The 18,976-nt window shown below is 45.6% G+C and overlaps 3 protein-coding genes across 3 annotated transcripts in view; all 3 read left to right on the top strand.

Moving 5' to 3' along the window:
* LOC310748627 (vomeronasal type-2 receptor 26-like) overlaps positions 1 to 18,976 on the top strand; it is a gene marked incomplete at both ends in the record, with an annotated part of 390,828 nt that overhangs the window by 292,727 nt on the left and 79,125 nt on the right. The gene's annotated exons all lie outside the window — the stretch shown is intronic.
* Positions 7,163 to 8,107, top strand: LOC310746670 (olfactory receptor 6B9-like; the record flags this gene model as incomplete). Its single annotated transcript, XM_083580651.1, has 1 exon — positions 7,163 to 8,107. The coding sequence occupies one exon, from the start codon at positions 7,163 to 7,165 to the stop codon at positions 8,105 to 8,107; it is 945 nt and encodes a 314-aa protein (XP_083436777.1).
* LOC310746647 (olfactory receptor 6F1-like) lies at positions 12,955 to 13,926 on the top strand (the record flags this gene model as incomplete). Its single annotated transcript, XM_083580628.1, has 1 exon — positions 12,955 to 13,926. The coding sequence occupies one exon, from the start codon at positions 12,955 to 12,957 to the stop codon at positions 13,924 to 13,926; it is 972 nt and encodes a 323-aa protein (XP_083436754.1).

Here is an 18,976-nt window from a genome sequence, read left to right as displayed (position 1 = left end):
AGTTTTATAATTCAGTCGTAAGTCCCTGCTATGCTGAACTCTGCCTGGCCATTCTCCTCCTCCTTAAATTACACTGGGCAACAATTTTTTTACTTTTTGAATGTTGTCTAGATTTCTACAACTGATTTAGGGTATTTTTGCACTGCTGAATCAGGAAATGGCATCTGTTTCTCTCCATCAGGTCAGGTTTTTGTGCTATGTTGATTTGAAAAAAATCAGATCTTGTGACAAAATCAATTACATTTTTGTGGCATTATCAGCGGATTTTTGTCAACACATATCATCCTAAATATGTTTTTAAGAGAAAAAAAATGTTTTTCCAACAACATATATTGATTACCTGATAGAAACATCGATTCCTGTAAACTGAATGGTGGGCATTGATAAAGGTAAGTACACGTAAATTGCATGTTGCTTCACCATTTTTCAAACTTCAGGGCTTGAACTTCCGTTTCTTGGAATTCCTGGAATGCTCAGCGGCAGGGAGGTCTCTCTTCAGAGTCCAACAGTAGTCAGTCTTCATAACTGCGTCCCAGCAACCCTGATACCTGGTCTCCATCTCTTTCATGTCCTGATGGAATCTCTCCCCCTGCTCGTCACTCATTGAACCCAGGTTCTCAGGAAACCGGTCCATATGTGAAAATAGGTAGTGCATCTTGACGCTCATGTTGCAGCCCAGGTTTCTGAAAGCAGTCAGCATGTTGTTGACAAGTTTTGCGTAGTTTCTGGCCTTATTGTTGCCAAGAAAGTTCTTCACTACCAGAACAAATGCCTTCCACACTTCCAGTTCCACTTTGTTCATTGAGTTTCTGAACTCTGGATCTCTGATGAGCTGACGGATCTGAGGACCGTCAAAGATGCCAGCTTTCAACTTCTCCATGGTCAATCCTCAAAAAGCCTGGCACAAGTAAGTGAAGCAGTCACCATCCTTGTCCAGAGCCTTGGTGAACTGCTTGATTAAGCCGAGCTTGATGTGCAGCGGTGGGAAGAGTATTCTGTCTCTGTCCACCAGAGGGTCGTTGATGACGTTCCTTTTTCTGCAAGGCATCAATTCCTCCTGCACAGGCCAGTCCTTCTTTGTGTAATGCTGAGCACAGTCCCTACTATCCCACATGCACAGAAAACATGGGTACTTGGTGAAGCCAGACTGTTGTCCCAACAAAAAATTCACCATCTTCAGGTCAACACAAATAAACCACTTATGCTGATCATAACCAATTTTCTCCAGCACATACTTCACCCCTTCATAGTTCTCCTTCAGTGTACTCAAGTGAGCCAGGGGTTTTGATCCCCCAACTTTATGCTCTGCCGCACCAATTTATGGAAGATTTCGAGGTTTTATGACTTCAAACTGATCCCTTTTCGACATAATCACCCAGAACTATCAAACCTGAATACTTCTTGTCATTAAAATAATCATTTCCAATCAAAACAATTATTCGACATGGCATTTTACCCCCACCAACTTCTTCTAAAATGCTCCACACAAGCGTACATGTGAACAAAAATGTAAAAAAAAAATGGCATGTGGCCATAACTCAAAAACTTGACCTGATTGAGCAAAACCAATGTGATTTTTGGATTCAGCGCATCAGATTCATCCTAAATCAGCTGAAGAAACGCAGACAACAAATTTGTTGTTGACCAGAGTTATCTGCCCCTGATATTGGCTAAATCAGATCCATAGATCTGGGAGGACTAAAAGACTCTCCCAGGCCTCCTTCATCCCTGCTTTCATGAATGATAGCATCCTAGGAGCAAGGGGCATTGTCAGTGCATTTTCTAGAAGAATGACTGCTCCCCGCATAAAATGGGGGGTGCCCTTTGCGTGGACGCTCGCAGCCTCTGGATCTGGAGCGGCTCCATCAACACAGGCTTGGCTTCGCCTTCCCCAGGTGGGATACCTGGAGGTTTCTGCCTACCTCAGTCAGTTGTCCAATCCCGCCTGGGGGAAGCGTTGCCAAGGAGACCAGGCCAGGTAGAGGAGGGACTACCTGCCCACACAATAGAGAGAGGATCTTACCTGGGAATCCTCACTTGGCTCCAGAGCTTTTCCCACCCTACCCACCCTCAATTAAGTCTTATTTTGCAGGTTAACTTTTCTTCACAGGTATGCGGGTGCTGCTACGTCAAGGTCACTTTTAAAGGGCTGGAAAGAAATTCCCCTGCATTGGCAAGTTTTGCTTTTCCCATAGGAAAACGTCTCAACTTTGGCGGTATCAGGCCTTGGGCAGAATCCTTTAGTCTATCTTCCTCTTTGCAGCGGCGATACCAGGGTTCCCCGTTAAAGGGGTTTCTGAAGGGATGCTTTGACCGTACGCCGAGAGGTCGTCATTGCTCTCCCCTGCGGCGGCGGTGTAACGGGGGTGGCTATCTCTGCTTGAGCATATGTTCTCCAGAGCCGGCCCATCCCCCCCCCACACACACTGGATAATCCTGATGTTCCCTAGGTCCCCGGCTGGGGACTGGGGAGGGATAACGCCCAATGCCTGAGCCAAGGTCTACCCACATCTGAAATATAATAAAGTTGTGACCAATTTAATCCCATAGCACGTTGTCTTGAGTCGCTATTCCACATGACGGAGGGGGGGCACCCGGGATCTGAGGGACTCCGCCTGTCCACGCTAAACATTTCCCAGAGTCACTGGGATGCTTTCGTGGCAAGTAGGAGGATGGCTCTCAACTTTCCTTTGGGTGCCCCCATCCATCTGAAGTGAGACAGATGGTGTCAACATAGGAGAAGGCTTTATTATTAGAGTTTAGAAATGAAGGTGTTAGGAAAGGGCTGTGACTCAGTGGTAGAGCATCTGCAGAATCCAGGTTTGATCTCCAGGGCAACAGATGGTGACAGAGGAGGAGGCTTTTACAACTGTGGCACCTGCTGAGAGGTTTGGGTTAGTAGTTTGTTCCAAGTTTTGTTTAGGAGTTTGTTCCTAAACAAGCGCAGCAACTCAAGGGAAGGAGAAAGGAAAAGGCTGGCAAAGGAACATAATAGAAACCTTCCTATTGCTGTTTTGTGGACAGATCTCTGAAAGACTCAGCAATGGTGTGATTCTCAGCCCAGCCGGACTATATCAGTTTCTGCATTGATCTCCTCTGCCCTTTTGCATTTGTGACCATCATCACTACTCATCGTGAGCAGCAGTGCCCATATATCAGTGAAGAAATAATTTTCTCTTTTTGATTTTATTTTTCTTTTCTATTTTCTTGTAACTTTTTGTCTGAACAAGATTTTGGGAAGCTAGAAATTCTTTCCATAGTTTCTTCATCTCTCCTGTGTAGGTAAACCTCAAAATTAGTATCTGCAAGTATTTGCAATGTTTTCATTATTTCACATGTGCATTTTTATGATTTGTAAATGGTAATCCAAATTTGTAATTTGGATAAAAGATGCACTTCTCATTTTCTATGCATGACGAACAATATTTGGTTTTGAAGTAATGCACTGTTGTTGTTTTGTTTGCAGTTCTGTTCCAGTTAAGTATATTTTAAAATAAGGGTTTTGTGTACTAGTATCATTTAGGACAGCTTTCTGAGATCAGTAGTTTTCACCAATGGAACAGAACTAGGTGTGCTTATTAGTTCAAGAGCGAATATATAAAACCATTCACCAAGTGGTAAATTTACTAAGAAAAAAGAAGATGAGATTAATTTTTGGAAGCAGTTTGTTTGTTTGCTTAAATGCAGTTGTTTCAAGATTATATTTAGAAGAATTTAAATTTGACTTTGGTGAGGTTAAATCAGTAAATGCAGCTGAATTTATTTTTGGTAGCATTGATTTTTTTTGCTGTTGCTAGACATTATCTTTTTTAATAACTGAGTTTTAAAATATTGTTCAGAAGGTTGTCTTATTTAGCTGTGAGGTTGTTTGAGATCAGATGTATGTTCTCCTGAGTTTGGTGTGACTTCAAATTAATTGAGTATAGGATTGCAGCCTGACCACATATTCTTATGTGGAAATTCCTATTAGAATCAAGTCCTATCTGATTCAATATACTATTATGATAAATCAATATTTTATTGCAGAATGTTTATTAATCAGTTTCCCTTGACTTATTAAAATGGAAGGGTATTATATTCGATATTTTAAATGGGTGGACAGATGATGAAATATATGTGAGGTATCTGTTGTTGTTGTTTAGTCGTTTAGTCGTGTCCGACTCTTTGTGACCCCATGGACCAGAGCATGCCAGGCACTCGTCTTCCACTGCCTCCCGCAGCTTAGTCAAACTCATGTTCGTAGCTTTGAGAACACTGTCCAGCCATCTCATCCTCTGTCATCACCTTCTCCATGTGCCCTCAATCTTTCCCAACATCAGGGTCTTTTCCAGGGAGTCTTCTCTTCTCATGAGGTAGCCAAAGTATTGGAACCTCAGCTTCAGGATCTGTCCTTCCAGTGATCACTCAGGGCTGATTTCCTTCAGAATGGATAGGTTTGATCATCTTGCAGTCCATGGGACTCTCAAGAGTCTCCTCCAGCACCATAATTCAAAAGCATCAATTCTTTGGCGATCAGCTTTCTTTATGGTCCAGCTCTCACTTCCATACATCACTGCTGGGAAAACCATAGCTTTAACTATACAGGCCTTTGTTGGCAAGGTGATGTCTCTGCTTTTTAAGATGCTGTGAGGTATCTATTATTGAACTCAACAGCCATATTAAAATATATAAGTGAACCAATTTATAGTTATGACAGTGGAAAGTTCGGAAGCATCCCTAAAATATGCATAGACTTGTTTGTATATGCATTCCAGTTTGACTGCTGATGTAGGAGAGGACATTTGCAATGTAAATAACTAAATAAACTAAGGATGTTAGTGCACAATGTGAGGTCCTGAGAAAGAAGATAACATTTAAAATACTGATTTGTTGGGAATTAAATGAATAAATGCAGCAATACCCACTAACTAAAGTATGGGAAGGGGAGCCGTCTAACATCGAGCTAACATTATTTTATTTTTACTGCTGGGAAGAGAGACAAATGCTTCAAGATGCCCAAAAATCTTGACCAGCTTACTTGGGTAGTGTGAACATTTACTTGAGGGGGATGAGAGTCACCATTGGCTGCTCTGCTTGAGGCAAGCCCTGCAACAAAGTCTTGAAGCACCTTCAAGATTAACAAATGTTTAGTGGAAAATTTATGACGGCAAAAGACAGGGGCACAGCTCAGTTGGCATGTATTGAAGGGTAATTGTAATAAGTGGGGTTAAAATGGCCAAAAGGTGCAGTCTGTCTCCATTCTGAATAAAGGTTTGCAAAATAAGTGCAGTGACCATTACCAGCACCAAAGGGAAATCCCGGTACTACTGAAAATTCTAATGCTCACCATTTGGGGTTGCAATAATGCATTGGCTTCCTGTCCCACTATGGGTGTTCATTTCTTTAACCATCCCAAAATGATTGTGTTGTCTCCAGTTGCTGTTGCTGTTAATGAGTATAAAGGTAAAGGTACCCCTGCCCGTACGGGCCAGTCTTGCCAGACTCTAGGGTTGTGCGCTCATCTCACTCTATAGGCCGGGAGCCAGCGCTGTCCGAAGACACTTCCGGGTCATGTGGCCAGCGTGACAAGCTGCATCTGGCGAGCCAGCGCAGCACACGGAACACCGTTTACCTTCCCGCTAGTAAGCGGTCCCTATTTATCTACTTGCACCCGGGGGTGCTTTTGAACTGCTAGGTTGGCAGGCGCTGGGACTGAGCGACGGGAGCGCACCCCGCCACGGGGATTTGAACCGCCGACCTTTCGATCAGCAAGTCCTAGGCGCTGAGGCTTTAACCCACAGCGCCACCCGCGTCCCACAATGAGTTATACTGTATATATATTTGCTTTTACAGTTATAAAATTTAACCTACATGCTTATGAACATGGATTTATGAATCAGTTTTGGTAAACAACTTGATAGCAACACTCATTAAAAACTTAAGTCATCCGTTATACATTAAGAGTCACATCCAGCACCATCTTATGTATATCTAATCTGAAATAAGTCTATGTTTAATGTAGGATGGCCAATTATGTATTGCCAAAAAAAGAGGCTTCCCATTCACAAAAAAGAGGATGAAATATTTGCATAAATTTTTCATATGGTGCTTCATATGTATAGACACACATTTAGAAAGAACTACAAGAATTTAAATAGAAATGCAATACATCTCAATATAGAGGGGGAGAAATCAGGTGATTTCTGTGCTGGATTAGACTGATGACCAGGTGCTACTAACTTTTGTTGGGTATCTTCAAGGTTCCCGATCTCCCTTTTTCTGGTTCCTTATCTTTAATCTAGACTGGACAATTCTCAAGCAGAGGACAATGTCCTCTGACAGTCCTTCAAAATCTAATCACTGTAGACAGTGCTGGCCCATCCATGAGGCACGTGAGGCTACTGCTTTAGGTGGCAGAAGCCCCCCAGGTGACATTCCTGTAGGTGGTCCATCTGCTCCACCTCCTTTTCAAGTGGCAGAGAAGCACTACCACCATTGGCACCACTTTGGGGCAATATCTCACTGAAAATTGGCATCGATGGCAGTGCCGCTTCTATGCCAACAGAGGATGGGGCAGGACACACAAAAGCAGGTGGCGGCAAGAGTGGGTGGGGGCAGGGGCAGTAGGGCAAAGTGGAACTTTCCATTTTTCCCCAAGCAGTGAAACAAGATGCACTGCCCTGGGCTGTAGAGTGGGCCACCTGGCTATGGTAGCTTGATGAGTAAGCTTTGCTTCTTATAAGGTGTGTTTGGATTACAGCCGAAGTTAGTTGAACTCAGTTCCCACTGATATCAGTGGGGCTTTACTTAGTCATGGCTTTCATGTTGAATTGAATGGGATTTAGACTGGATGCAACCCTGTGAAATATGGTTTCCTGAATAAAGAAATCATAAAGCTCTCTATGCAACAACAGATATGTATAGAAAGTTGAATTAATTTTAATCTATTTTAGTATTTTAACTTTTGTGTGTTTTAAAGTAGAGTTCTTGATTGTATGGTTTTCTCATTTTGCTAATCACTTTCAGGTCCTTTACAATCAATTGGTGAATAATTTTTTATGAAATAAAGATATTAAATTAAATTTGCAGAGTGGAAGGGCACTCACTGTCATTTGCTTTTGAACAAGTCATGTGTATTAATCTTCTTTCTGCCTTTCATCTATGATACCAGCAAGCATTTGAGATGCAACTGGCAAACTGGACACAAGTGAATGAATTCATCCTGGTTGGTTTTCCTGGAGATCTGAGGCTGCAGCTCTTGTTATTCACCACTTTTCTGGTTGCCTACACACTGACAATAATGGAGAATGTGGTGATCATTGCCTTAATCTGGATGAACATCAATCTTCATAAGCCTATGTATCTCTTCCTGAGTAATCTTTCTTTCCTGGAGATCTGGTATGTCTCCGTCACGGTCCCCAAAATGCTTGCTGGCTTTGTGGCAGAAAAGAGGGAAATCTCTTTCATAGGTTGCATGGCTCAGCTGTACTTCTTCCTGGCTTTGGCATGCACTGAGTGTGTCCTTCTAACTGTTATGGCTTATGATCGCTATGTTGCCATCTGCAACCCATTGCGCTATCCAGCTATTATGAGTCAAAACTTATGCATTCGTCTAGCAGCCGGATCCTGGTTGAGTGGCATTTTCATCGCCATGGGGAAGATCATCTTCATCTCACGCCTGAGCTACTGTGGACCCAACGTTATCAACCACTTCTTCTGTGATGTTTCCCCACTTCTCAACTTGGCCTGCACTGATATGTCATTGGCTGAGCTCATTGATTTCCTTCTTGCCTTACTCATTCTCATTGGCCCACTCTCTGTAACAATCACCTCTTACATCTGCATCATCTCCACAATTCTCCACATACCTTCAGCCAAAGGGAAGCACAAAGCCTTTTCCACCTGTGCTTCACACCTTCTGGTAGTCACAATTTTCTATTCTACCACTATTTTCATCTATGTCCGGCCAAGAGCCCTCACCTCCTTTTATGCCAACAAGCTGGTGTCTGTTGTCTACACCGTCCTCACACCACTTCTCAATCCAGTCATCTACTGCCTGAGGAATCAGGAATTCAAAGATGCCTTCAGAAAATCAGTGCATGGACCTTCATCAATGAGAATGGGCTAATATCTACATCTGAAGTGCATCTGAAGGGCATATGTTTACTTGCACCATGCTTCAAATAAGGCCTTCAGACAGGGTTATATTTATTAAAATATAACAAGGAAGACATGCCCCAAACCAACCAGCAATGTGGGCAAGGAAAACATGTGCTGGTAGGCAGAAAGTCATGTGCCTTTGGCACTTAACATCTGTGCTCAGAAAACTGCACTGGTTGACAGTCTGCTACTGGATCAACTTCAGGCTGTTACTATAAGTACATAAACTGCATTGAGTTTTTCTACAATGGAGCAGTGTACATTTATAATGAAATAAATAGGAAGAATGTCCTTAATACTTTGGGACTAGTTTACCTGCTAGATTGCTTTACCCCATAGATGTACACTTTACCACTTCAAGCTGCAGAACTGGCAATATTTAAAGTGTCACATATAGTCATTCAGCACTTGTAAGAAATTTATCTTTAGGTATGGCAGCAACCAAACAATGAAACTCCCTATCTACTGACATCAGGCAGCCCCTTCCACTGTATTATTTTCCATGGTGGCTAAAAACATTTTTTATTTGGCAAACCTATTCAGACATGTAGAATCTATCAGGTATTTTAATCTGCCTTTAGTTTATGGTTCATTTAAAATATTTTTAAAATATATTTAATACTTGAATACCTTCCCCTAGTGGTTGTCAGTAGTCCAGTGCCTTTGAAAACATTAGCCAGAGCACATGGGGTGACCTTTGTTTACAGCTGCATAATTTAAAGGACTAATGGCATACTTTTCTTTGTTTGTTTTAGAATAAACACTGAAAATTTGTGGACCTGTAGGCTACCAAATGGTGAGGCCAATTTGGATCTCCTTTGCCTACTAATCTGTTCATTCTTCCACATCCTAAAAAGTGCATGGAACAATTTTCCACCTCTATGTTAGGTAAACAAGAATTATGATCTAGGCTATTGGCAGGAGAGAAAGAGAGAGAATATGTAAATAATTGATTGTTATTAAACATATCCCAAAGGTTATCTAATACTCGGAGATATAGATTAGGTCTCCTGTGTGTGTGAAGTGACTCTTGAAATAGCAGCACCAAACAACATAAAGCTGTTTCTTAGGCTGTACAGTTTCCCGTCTTATGTTTTTTGTGGGATAACATGGTGCAGGAAATTTTAGGCACAAGGATAGATGAGATAAGAAGGGCAAAGATGTAAGTGGTTAAGTTATGAATTGCCTCTTGAAAACTCATTCCTTTTAATGAAAGGATTCAGTATCATTGTTTCATTTGGCAATAATCTATATTAGTTTGCCATTTTCATAGGATTTCATTCTACCAATTAGCCTGAATAGTATTGATGCCTCCTGGATAACTGGCAGCTTGTGTGAGCCCTGTAGATTACCCTTCATTCAGGTAAATACATATGTTATTGATCAATTCACCATATATTCTTAAATCATCTTTTTACAATGTCTGCGTATCTGTCTATCTAATAAATCCTTAAAACTAAACAGATGTAGATATGTAGATTGGTAGATATAGGTGTCTGTGTTTCTATGTGTGTGTGCATGCATTAATATGTACACATTAATACAAAGAGTTACAGCAATATATACACACACACAAACACACACCGTATTTTTCGTCCTATAGGGCGTACCAGCCCATAGGACGCACCTAGTTTTTTTTGGGGGGGGGAAATAAATAAATAAAAATTATTTTCCCCCCACCAGCCACGGGGCTGGGGCGGGGCAAGCCCGAGCTTCCCCCGACCCCAGCCCCCAGAACAGGCTGCCGCCCCAAGCCATGCGCGCCCGGCGGGACCTCCCGCTCTCAGAGCCCCCAGAACGGGTCCGGGAGCAATGGCGAGGTTGCGCAACCTCGCCATCGCTCCCGGAGCTTGCTTGCGGGGCTGGGGGCTGGGGGTGAGGGAAGCCCGAGCTGTTGCTCGCAAGGCTTGCGGACATCTGCGCGAAGCACGGGGCGCGCTCCGGAGCGCGCCCCGTGCTTCGGGCTGCAGGGTGCTGCCCGCAAGCATTGGCAGCCCGGTGGGATAGCTTCCTGAAGCCTGGAGAGTGAGAGGGGTCGGTGCGCACTGACGCCTCTCGCTCTCCAGGCTTCAGCGAAGGCCTGCATTCACCCCATAGGACGCACACACATTTCCCCTTCATTTTTGGAGGGGGGAAAGTGTGTCCTATAGGGCGAAAAATACGGTATATATATCGGTATATCCGTATATATCAATATGATCAGATATTTGGAGCACCTTTTCTACACTGAAAAGATGGGTTTTGTTTTGCTGACAAATATAAAAGTGGGGAGATTGATAGAAATTAGAAAACTACAGGTTGCATCCTATGCTAGTCCTACTCAGTGTAGATTTATTGACGCTGATGTACATAACTAACTTAGGTTAATCCATTTCAGTGACTCTGCTGCGTGCATAACTTATTTAGACACAACCTACAGATCAGTGTGGACAGAGTTGGTATGGATACATTTAACTTCCTGTAATACATAATGAACGTAGAATAGTCACTGCCACTGAGTATGAATAGCGTTTATAGGATTGAATCATATGTCAATTTCCCTGGATTTAAATCCCTTTGAATTCAATGACACTTATGAGCAAACTTGCATATAATTGTGTTTTTAGAACTATTTCCCTGAAATGATTATTACAACCTTCTTTAGCTCTTCATGATTCCCTGGGGCATTTGGCTCACCATTGCTTCAGACAGAATATTGAGTGGAATAGATAATCTTTTAGTATGATCAAGGAATGCATAATTGCATTCTTACTTTGTAATCATAGAATGCTGCCTGGTAAGTTTTCTGGGGTAGCCAACAATTTGGGTTAATGGGAATTGTAGTTCCACAACCTCAGAAGGTATCCCTTATATTCAATGAAGAAGGAATAAAACAGGAAGAGTGCATAGCTCAGGGGTATAGTACTGTCTCTTCAGGCAGATGCCCCATTATTTTTAATCCCTTTCCATTCTGGGAAGTTAAAATGATCAGGTAGCAGATGATAGGAGACATCTGAAGGCAGCCGTATTTCTAACCCAGAAATAGTGCTTCAGGTTAAGAACTTTGCTTCAGGATGAGAACAGAAATCGGGCTCCGGTGACACGGCAGCAGCAGGAGGCCCCATTAGCTAAAGTGGTGCTTCAGGTTAAGAACAGTTTCAGGTTAAGTACGGACCTGCGGAACGAATTAAGTACTTAACATGAGGTACTACTGTATTTTTAATCTTTTGTTGGAAGCCACCCAGAGTGGCTGGGGAAACCCAGCCAGATGGGAGGGGTATATTATTATTATTATTATTATTATTATTATTATTATTATTATTATTATCGTCATCATCTCTGCCTGAGGCTCCGGAAGCCATTACCAGTCATAATAGGCGCTGTAGCTACTTCTGATATGTGCTCATGAATCCTCTTTTAAATAATCCCATTCTTTTTAAAGAAAGAAGACAACATCTGTGTAACTGTTTTCGTGTGGAAATATGTAGGTGAAAATAACATTTGTTGAATATATCGCTGAACAGATCTTTCTTTACTTGGGATGCAGCTTTCAAAAATGCACAGGTCATTAATTCTTGGATGGGTAATTGCGTGTTGAGGTCCCCAGGGCCACCCCAATAACTCACACATCACACAGAATTTTTTGTTTAAGATTTTTGGCATAATTTTGGCCACAACTTTATTGAAATACAAATTTGTGAGTGGTTGCTTAGGCATTGGTTGTGACTATCTGCCCCCACCATGGGGGACAGACTGACATTCCGCACGATGCGAAAGTCAGAATAGGGGAATACACTTGGGGGTAACGTGGAGCAGGGAACCTGCCCTCACCCCAAATGCAACCAGGAGCTCATTGCTATGGCCCGAGCCCCCTTGACAGAGTGGACAAGCAATAGTTAGCCCCCTATTCCTTTAACGGAATCCCTTGCAGCAGCAGCATTAGAGGGGCAGGCACAGCCAATCCATGCCCCTCAACCAACCAAACCATAAACCAATGCCTAACCGCAGCCTTACAAGTTGTGACGATTTGCTACGCAGTAGGCAAAAACCAAATGGCCCCAGCCAATCAGCCACATGGACAAAATTCCTACCAGGCCCCTGCCCCAAGAGCAGACGACCCCATGACAGGCGTAGCAAGGTCAAAGCGAACAACCCTAATTCTAGGGAGGGGGGGACGGGCAGTCCGATGCATGGTTGAAAAGAGGAAGCCCTAGCCTTGTGCAAGGAGTTTTAGCATTTCTGGCTGTCAATCAACAAATGGCAACATTAACTTCTTCCCAACAACAAGGGAAGCCCCAATCGCATCAGTGGCCAACGAACAATTAGCCCGCCCCCAACTTTGGAGTGTCCTGGTGGCCCCCACCGCAACACGTGCTCTCCATGAAGGAGAACACGCTTTCCAACATGACATGGAAAAAGAATTGAATAAACAGAGTAGACCCATTGCAATTAATGGTGTTAAGTTAGTCATATCCATACAGCCTGCCAAGACTGGGGAAATACCTGCACATGTACTCTTGCAGGAATTTGCCATGATCTAGAGTTGGCAATCATCTTCATCATGGATGCCCCTATGTTACATTAGTTTTTCCCATCAACTACATGAAGTATAAAGTGTAGATGGATGTACATTCCTCAACATTTGGGGATATAGATAGAGAAGTATGGAAGTATACATTTGGTTCTCCATCCCTGTTCATCACATTCATCACATTTCTGACATTCCTAATAACAAATGTAAACAAATGTTCTTAAATATAGCACATTAATCTTTCCCCTTTTTGTTCCCTTTGTCACTCCTTCTCCACAACTTTGCTAACCAGAGAGAATGTCGACATGGAATCTTCTAACAGGAGTGTGGTAAAGGCGTTTGTCATCTTGGGGTTCTCAGCTTCTCCACAGCTTTCTATGCTGTTCTTCACCCTAGCCTTGGCCACCTATGTTCTCACTGTTACTGCCAACATCGTCATCATCTCAGTCATTAAGGCAAACCCAAAAATGCAGCGACCCATGTACTACTTCCTAGGCAACTTCTCCTTCATGGAGATCTGGTATACCACCTCCACTGTGCCGAAGATGCTGGAAAGTTTCCTGGCTGGTGGGAGTACAATCACTGTGGCGGGTTGCATTGCCCAGCTCTATCTTTTCTTCGCCTTGGGCTCGACTGAATGCTTCCTCCTGGCTACTATGGCTTATGACCGCTACTTGACCATCTGCCGTCCTCTTCATTATCCAGCTCTTATGACTCTGCAAGTAACTACATGGCTGGTGACAGCAGCCTGGGTGGGTGGATTTCTAGCTCCTTTGCTCCCCATTGTCCTCATCTCCCAGCTCTCATTCTGTGAGCCTAAGGAGATTCACCATTTCTTTTGTGACGCTGGGCCCCTGTTGAGGCGCTCATGTGGCAATGCCTTTGTCAGCTCTACCCTAGTCACAGTTCTGGCCTCCTTTGTCATCCTCAGCACCTGCTTGCTCACCATGGTATCCTATACCTTTATAATCTCAACCATACTTAGGATCCCCTCAGCCAGTGGGAGACAAAAGGCCTTTTCCACCTGTGGTTCACACCTTACTGTGGTGGTGATTTACTATGCCACAGTTATCTTCATATATACAAGGCCCATTTCCCCTTCTCCTTCTAAGCTAGACACAGTGGCATCAGTTTTTTATGCAGTAGTCACCCCACTGCTCAATCCAATGATTTATAGCTTAAGGAATAAGGAGGTAAAGGATGCTTTGAAGAAGTTGATGAGCAGGAACCGGGTCTTTGTTAAAAATATTGGAGCTATGATCATGGTTTGCTGGTAGAAAAGACAATAGGTGGGCAAAATGCTCATTAGCTCTGATGTGCCAAACAGTGGCGGAGCAAGCCGATTGGGCGCCTGGGGTGGCGCACGTGCCCTGTGCCCAGGGCCAGGGCCAGCCATCCGTGGGAATGGGGTGAGCTGGGGCAGGATGCTCCATAGGGCCTCTGAGGAGTCTGCCTGCCTCCTCCCACTTAGCTGCCCTATAGCTGAGGGGGAGGCGGTTGGTGGGCCATTTGGGGCAGAGCATTTGTCACCCCCCTCAATGGTGATATCCGGGGCAAACCACCCCCTTCCTCCACCCCGGTGCCAAAATCTCTCTTTCTCCTCCCTCCTTTATTCTCTTATTCTCCCTTATTCCCCCCTCCTTCCCTAAAAGGCTTAAAATCATTCGCTTGCTCCAACCACAGGAAGTGTAGTTTGGTGGTAACTACACCAAACTTTGCAGTTTGCAGTTGGACGAATCTGTCAAAATTTGGTTTCTCGCAATTTCTCCATTTTACAGTCATAGTCCAATTCACCCAATTTCTGCTCCCATTTGTCTTTCATTTTTAAATTCTCATGAAAATTCTTACATTTTTTGCACACTTTTCTCTGTGTGATGGGATGGTGAGCTGCTTGTGCGTAAAATCCTGATCCCTCAGAGTTTGGCTAAGTTCCCAAACCTCTGTCTGTGATGGAGCTCCTTAAGCATGGCTCCATCAATCGCTCGTTGAATCGGACAGTGGGCGTTTACGGAACTTCTTCCAGCATAAAAGCTCCTTGACGGAAACGCGTCTTCTGGACTCTCGGCGTGACAGTTTCCGCCGAGGAGTGGGTGTGCCTACGGGAGGTCCTGAAACCTCTCCACTGTTCCCGCTTGAAGTATCTCTGAGCTCTCCCTCCGACTCACTTTCCCTTGTAACTCCACTTCTCCCCCTGCTGGTCCCCTCCTCCGCTGAGTGGTCTCTCTCACCCTCCATGAGCCCTTTCACCTCCTTCGTCTCAGATGACAGTTCCCTGACATCCACCTCCCCTCTAGGGCCCCCTTCACCCCCTTCCCTCCCCTCCTCTGCGGGAGGCGAGGGAGCAAAACCCCTGAAGGAACCTCCCTCATCTTCCGAAGTTTCGAACACTTCCCTCCACCTTTTGCTGTTCCCGGTTTCCAAGTACTCCTCCTCCTCGGAGTCTGTACCCTCTTCCAACTCCGATTCCCTGAATCCCTCCAGTTCCTCCTCATCGTCGGTGGTGCCAAAGTACTCCCTCCGGAACCTCGCTACTGGTTGAGGTTTCCTGGGGAACCTTTGGTGGAACGTTTCGATCAAGACCTCGTCATGGACCTCCTCTGCCTTCACCCAGGTGTTTTCCGACTCCGGTTCCCCTTCCCACGCGACCAAATACTCCACCTGATTACCCTTCCACCTGGAGTCGATGATTTCCGCCACATAGTTGCGGCTTTCCCTTTCTTCTATGGCTGGCCCCCGTGTGGATACCCCTTCACCTTCCCCCCTGTATGGTGACAGTAATGACCTGTGGAATACTGGGTGCAGTTTCATGTGGTTCGGTAACCGGAGTCTGAAAGCCACTGGGTTGACCTGTTGGATGACCTCAAATGGTCCCAATCTTTTGGGTCTCAATTTCTTGCAACTACCCTTGAACGGCAACCCTTGGGTTGATAGCCAGACCCGACTCCCCACCCTAATTGTTTCACCTTCCCTTCTGCTCTTGTCTGCCTGCCTCTTATATTCTTCTTTGGCCCTTTCTAAGTTGTGTTGGAGTTGACGATGGATCGCTTCCATTTCTTCTACAAAAAGTTCAGCGGCCGGAACACTCCATCTCTCTCCTCCTTCCCCTGGAAACGCCCTGGGGTGGCACCCATAATTAGCCAAAAAGGGGCTCATCCCGGTGGACACATTCTCTGCATTATTGTAAGCAAATTCCGCTAGTGCCAACTTTTCGACCCAATCGTTTTCTCTGTCATTGACATAACACCTCAGGTATTGTTGAAGGATACCGTTTGCCCTCTCCGCCTGCCCATTGGTCTCAGGGTGCCTGGCAGTCGAAAAGTTGACCTCTACGTGCAACAAGCTCATAAGCTTCCTCCAGAACCTGGACGTGAACTGTTTCCCTCTGTCGGAAACCAGCCTCAAGGGGGCGCCATGCAGCCTAAAAATATGTTCTACAAACAATTTTGCTGTCTCTTCCGCCGTGACTGCATGTGAGCAAGCTACAAAGTGACCCATCTTAGTTAACTGGTCTACTACGACTAGTATGGCGGTTTTCCCCTGGGATTTGGGCAGATCAGTCATAAAATCTATCGACACCGCCTCCCACGGTCGTTCTGGTGTGGGTAACGGTTCTAAATATCCCGCTGGTGCCCGCCTTTCTCCTTTGGCTCTCTGGCATTGGTCACACCTTCTCACATACTCCCGTACATCCTCCCTCACCTTGGGCCACCAAAACTCCCTGGTCACTAACCACATGGTCTTGTGTTGCCCAAAATGCCCCACTGTGGGATTGTCGTGCAGCTGTTTGAGTACTCTCCCCCTCAATTCCCCTTCGGGTATATATAGCGCCCCTTTGTAATACAATGCCCCGTTTCTTTCTTCAAAACCTCCGGGGTCTTCTCCCTCTCCCCTTAAACCTCTGAGCTTATCCTGGGCGTACTCATCATTTACCGTTCCCTCTACCAGTTCTCTTTGCCCCACCCAGGCCGCACCACACACCCAGTGGTCCTCTGGGATAATATGTCTCTCTTCTGGCGCTCCCTCCCCCTCCAAATATTCAGGTTTGCGAGAGAGAGCGTCCGCTCTGATGTTTTCTGGACCTGGCACATAGCAGATTTCAAAATGGAATTTGGAGAACTCCTGGGCCCATCTCACTTGTCGTTGGTTGAGCACTCGTGCCGTTCTCCAATACTCCAAATTCTTGTGGTCCGTACATACTTGTACCTTATGCTGTGCACCAATTAGTAAGTGTCTCCATCTCCGGAACGCTTCGTGAATGGCGAGTAGTTCTCGGTCATATACCGTGTAGTTCCTCTCGGATTTGTTCAGCTTACGCGAAAAGAAGGCACACGGTCTCCATTCCGACTTATTGCTCCCTGGCTGAAGCAGCACCGCCCCCACCGCGCGGTCTGAGGCATCAGTTTCCACTCTCATGGGTTTTTGTAAATCCACATGCAGGAGCTGTTCTTCCGAAGCGAATGCCTTTTTCAATTCCTCAAAAGCGTGCTCCGCCTCCGCCGTCCAAACAAATTTCTTCTTGCTGCTCAGACAGTCCGTGATGGGAGCCGTTAAGTGGGCAAAGTTCTTGATGAATTTACGGTAAAAGTTCCCAAACCCTAAGAACCTTTGCACATCTTTTTTCGTTTTCGGTGTCTTCCATTCCAGCACCGCCTGTACCTTGCCTGGATCCATGGCTAATCCCTTGTCTGATAGGCGGTACCCCAGGAATTCCACCTCCTTGGCGTGGAACTGACACTTCTCCAATTTCACCCACAACTGGTTTGCTTGCAGCTGGCTCAGCACTTCCCTGACATCCTTTACATGCTGCTTCTCATTCTCTGAATATATCAGCACGTCATCGAGAAACGCCACGCAATTCTTGTAGAGCAAAGGTCCCAGTACATGGTTCATGAGCGATTGAAAACAGGCGGAGCCTGCTTGTAATCCAAAGGGCATAACGAGATATTCGAAAGCCCCTAGGGGGGTGAACATCGTTGTCTTCCATTCATCCCCCTTCTTTATTCGTATCAGGTTGTACGCTCCTCTCAGGTCCAGTTTCGTGAATATCTTTCCCTTCCTCACCCTGGTCAAAATGTCATCAATCCTGGGCATGGGGAAAGTCACTGGTTCTGACACGGCATTCAGCCGCCGGTAGTCCACGATCAATCTCGGTTTATCCGTGTTTTTTTTGTCCACAAAAAACACTGGGCTGCCCCCCACCGCTCTGGACTCTCTGATGAAACCTCTCTTCAGGTTTTTGTCAATAAACTCCCTCAACTCCTGCATTTCCCTGTCTGACATGGCGTACAGCTTGCCCACGGGGAGCTGGGCCCCAGGGACCAGGTTAATTTGGCAGTCAAAGTCTCTATGCGGTGGTAGTTTATCTGCTTCCCTTTCGCTGAAGACCTTGCTCAGGTCAGCGTATTGTTTGGGCACCTTCCCTTTGTCCGCCACTTCCATCCCTGCTAGGGAGGCTTTTGCCCCTTCTGGCACCTTTCCCTCTTTGCAGTGCTCCAGGCAATGTGCTGACCCAAAGGAGACCACTCTCTGATGCCAGCCCACTAGCGGGTCATGCAACGCTAGCCAGCTCATTCCCAAAATGACTGGCGCCCCTCCCAGGGTGGCTACATTGAACGCTATCCTTTCAGTGTGCCTTGCCACCCTCATAACCATTGGGACGGTCTGTAGGCTAACTTCTCCCCCCAACAGCTCCCTCCCATCGATCGTGGTGACCTGCAGGGGGTTGCTTAAAGGGAGTGTCTGTATCTGGTGTTCAGCTGCAAACTCCTTGCTCATAAAATTACAGGAGCTGCCTGAGTCCAACAGCGCCTTGGTCTTTAGTGGGTATCCGTTTGCCAGCTCTAGCAGCACCTCTATTACTAGAGCTGGTCTTGGAGGTTCCGGAGTGGGCACTTTTACTGCTCCTTGGCCTGTCTGCAGTGCCCTGACAGCGGCAGACAGGCGTTGGCTTTTACTGGCTCCTGGACTTCCTCCTCCTTCCCCCCAACAGCTCCCGCCATCCCTTGCCATTCCTTTCTTTGTGGGCAGACTCTGGCAAAGTGACCTGGCTGCTGGCAGAGGTAACATTTCTTGGCGCTCTTTCCCTCCTTCTTCCTCCCTTCACTGGGATTTGAAACTGCGCGCGCGCGCGCTGTTCCAACTTCCATCGGCTCTCCGGGCGGGAAACTGGGTTCTGGAATCTCTGGAATGCGGAAATCCCTCCAACGCTCTCCTTTCCCCTCCCGCTTCTCCAAGGCTCTTGCCTCCTGGCGCGCTCCAATGGTCAGCGCTGATTTGGTCAGCTGGTCCATAGACTCCGCCCTGGGCGCCCGGGAAAGTTCGTCTTTC

Source organism: Podarcis filfolensis (assembly GCF_964270895.1).
Source record: "Podarcis filfolensis genome assembly, chromosome: 13".
In the NCBI taxonomy this organism is placed as follows: Eukaryota; Metazoa; Chordata; class Lepidosauria; order Squamata; family Lacertidae; genus Podarcis; species Podarcis filfolensis.
The sequence above is the reverse complement of the archived record's forward strand: the minus strand, read 5'-3'. Positions and strand labels throughout refer to the sequence as shown.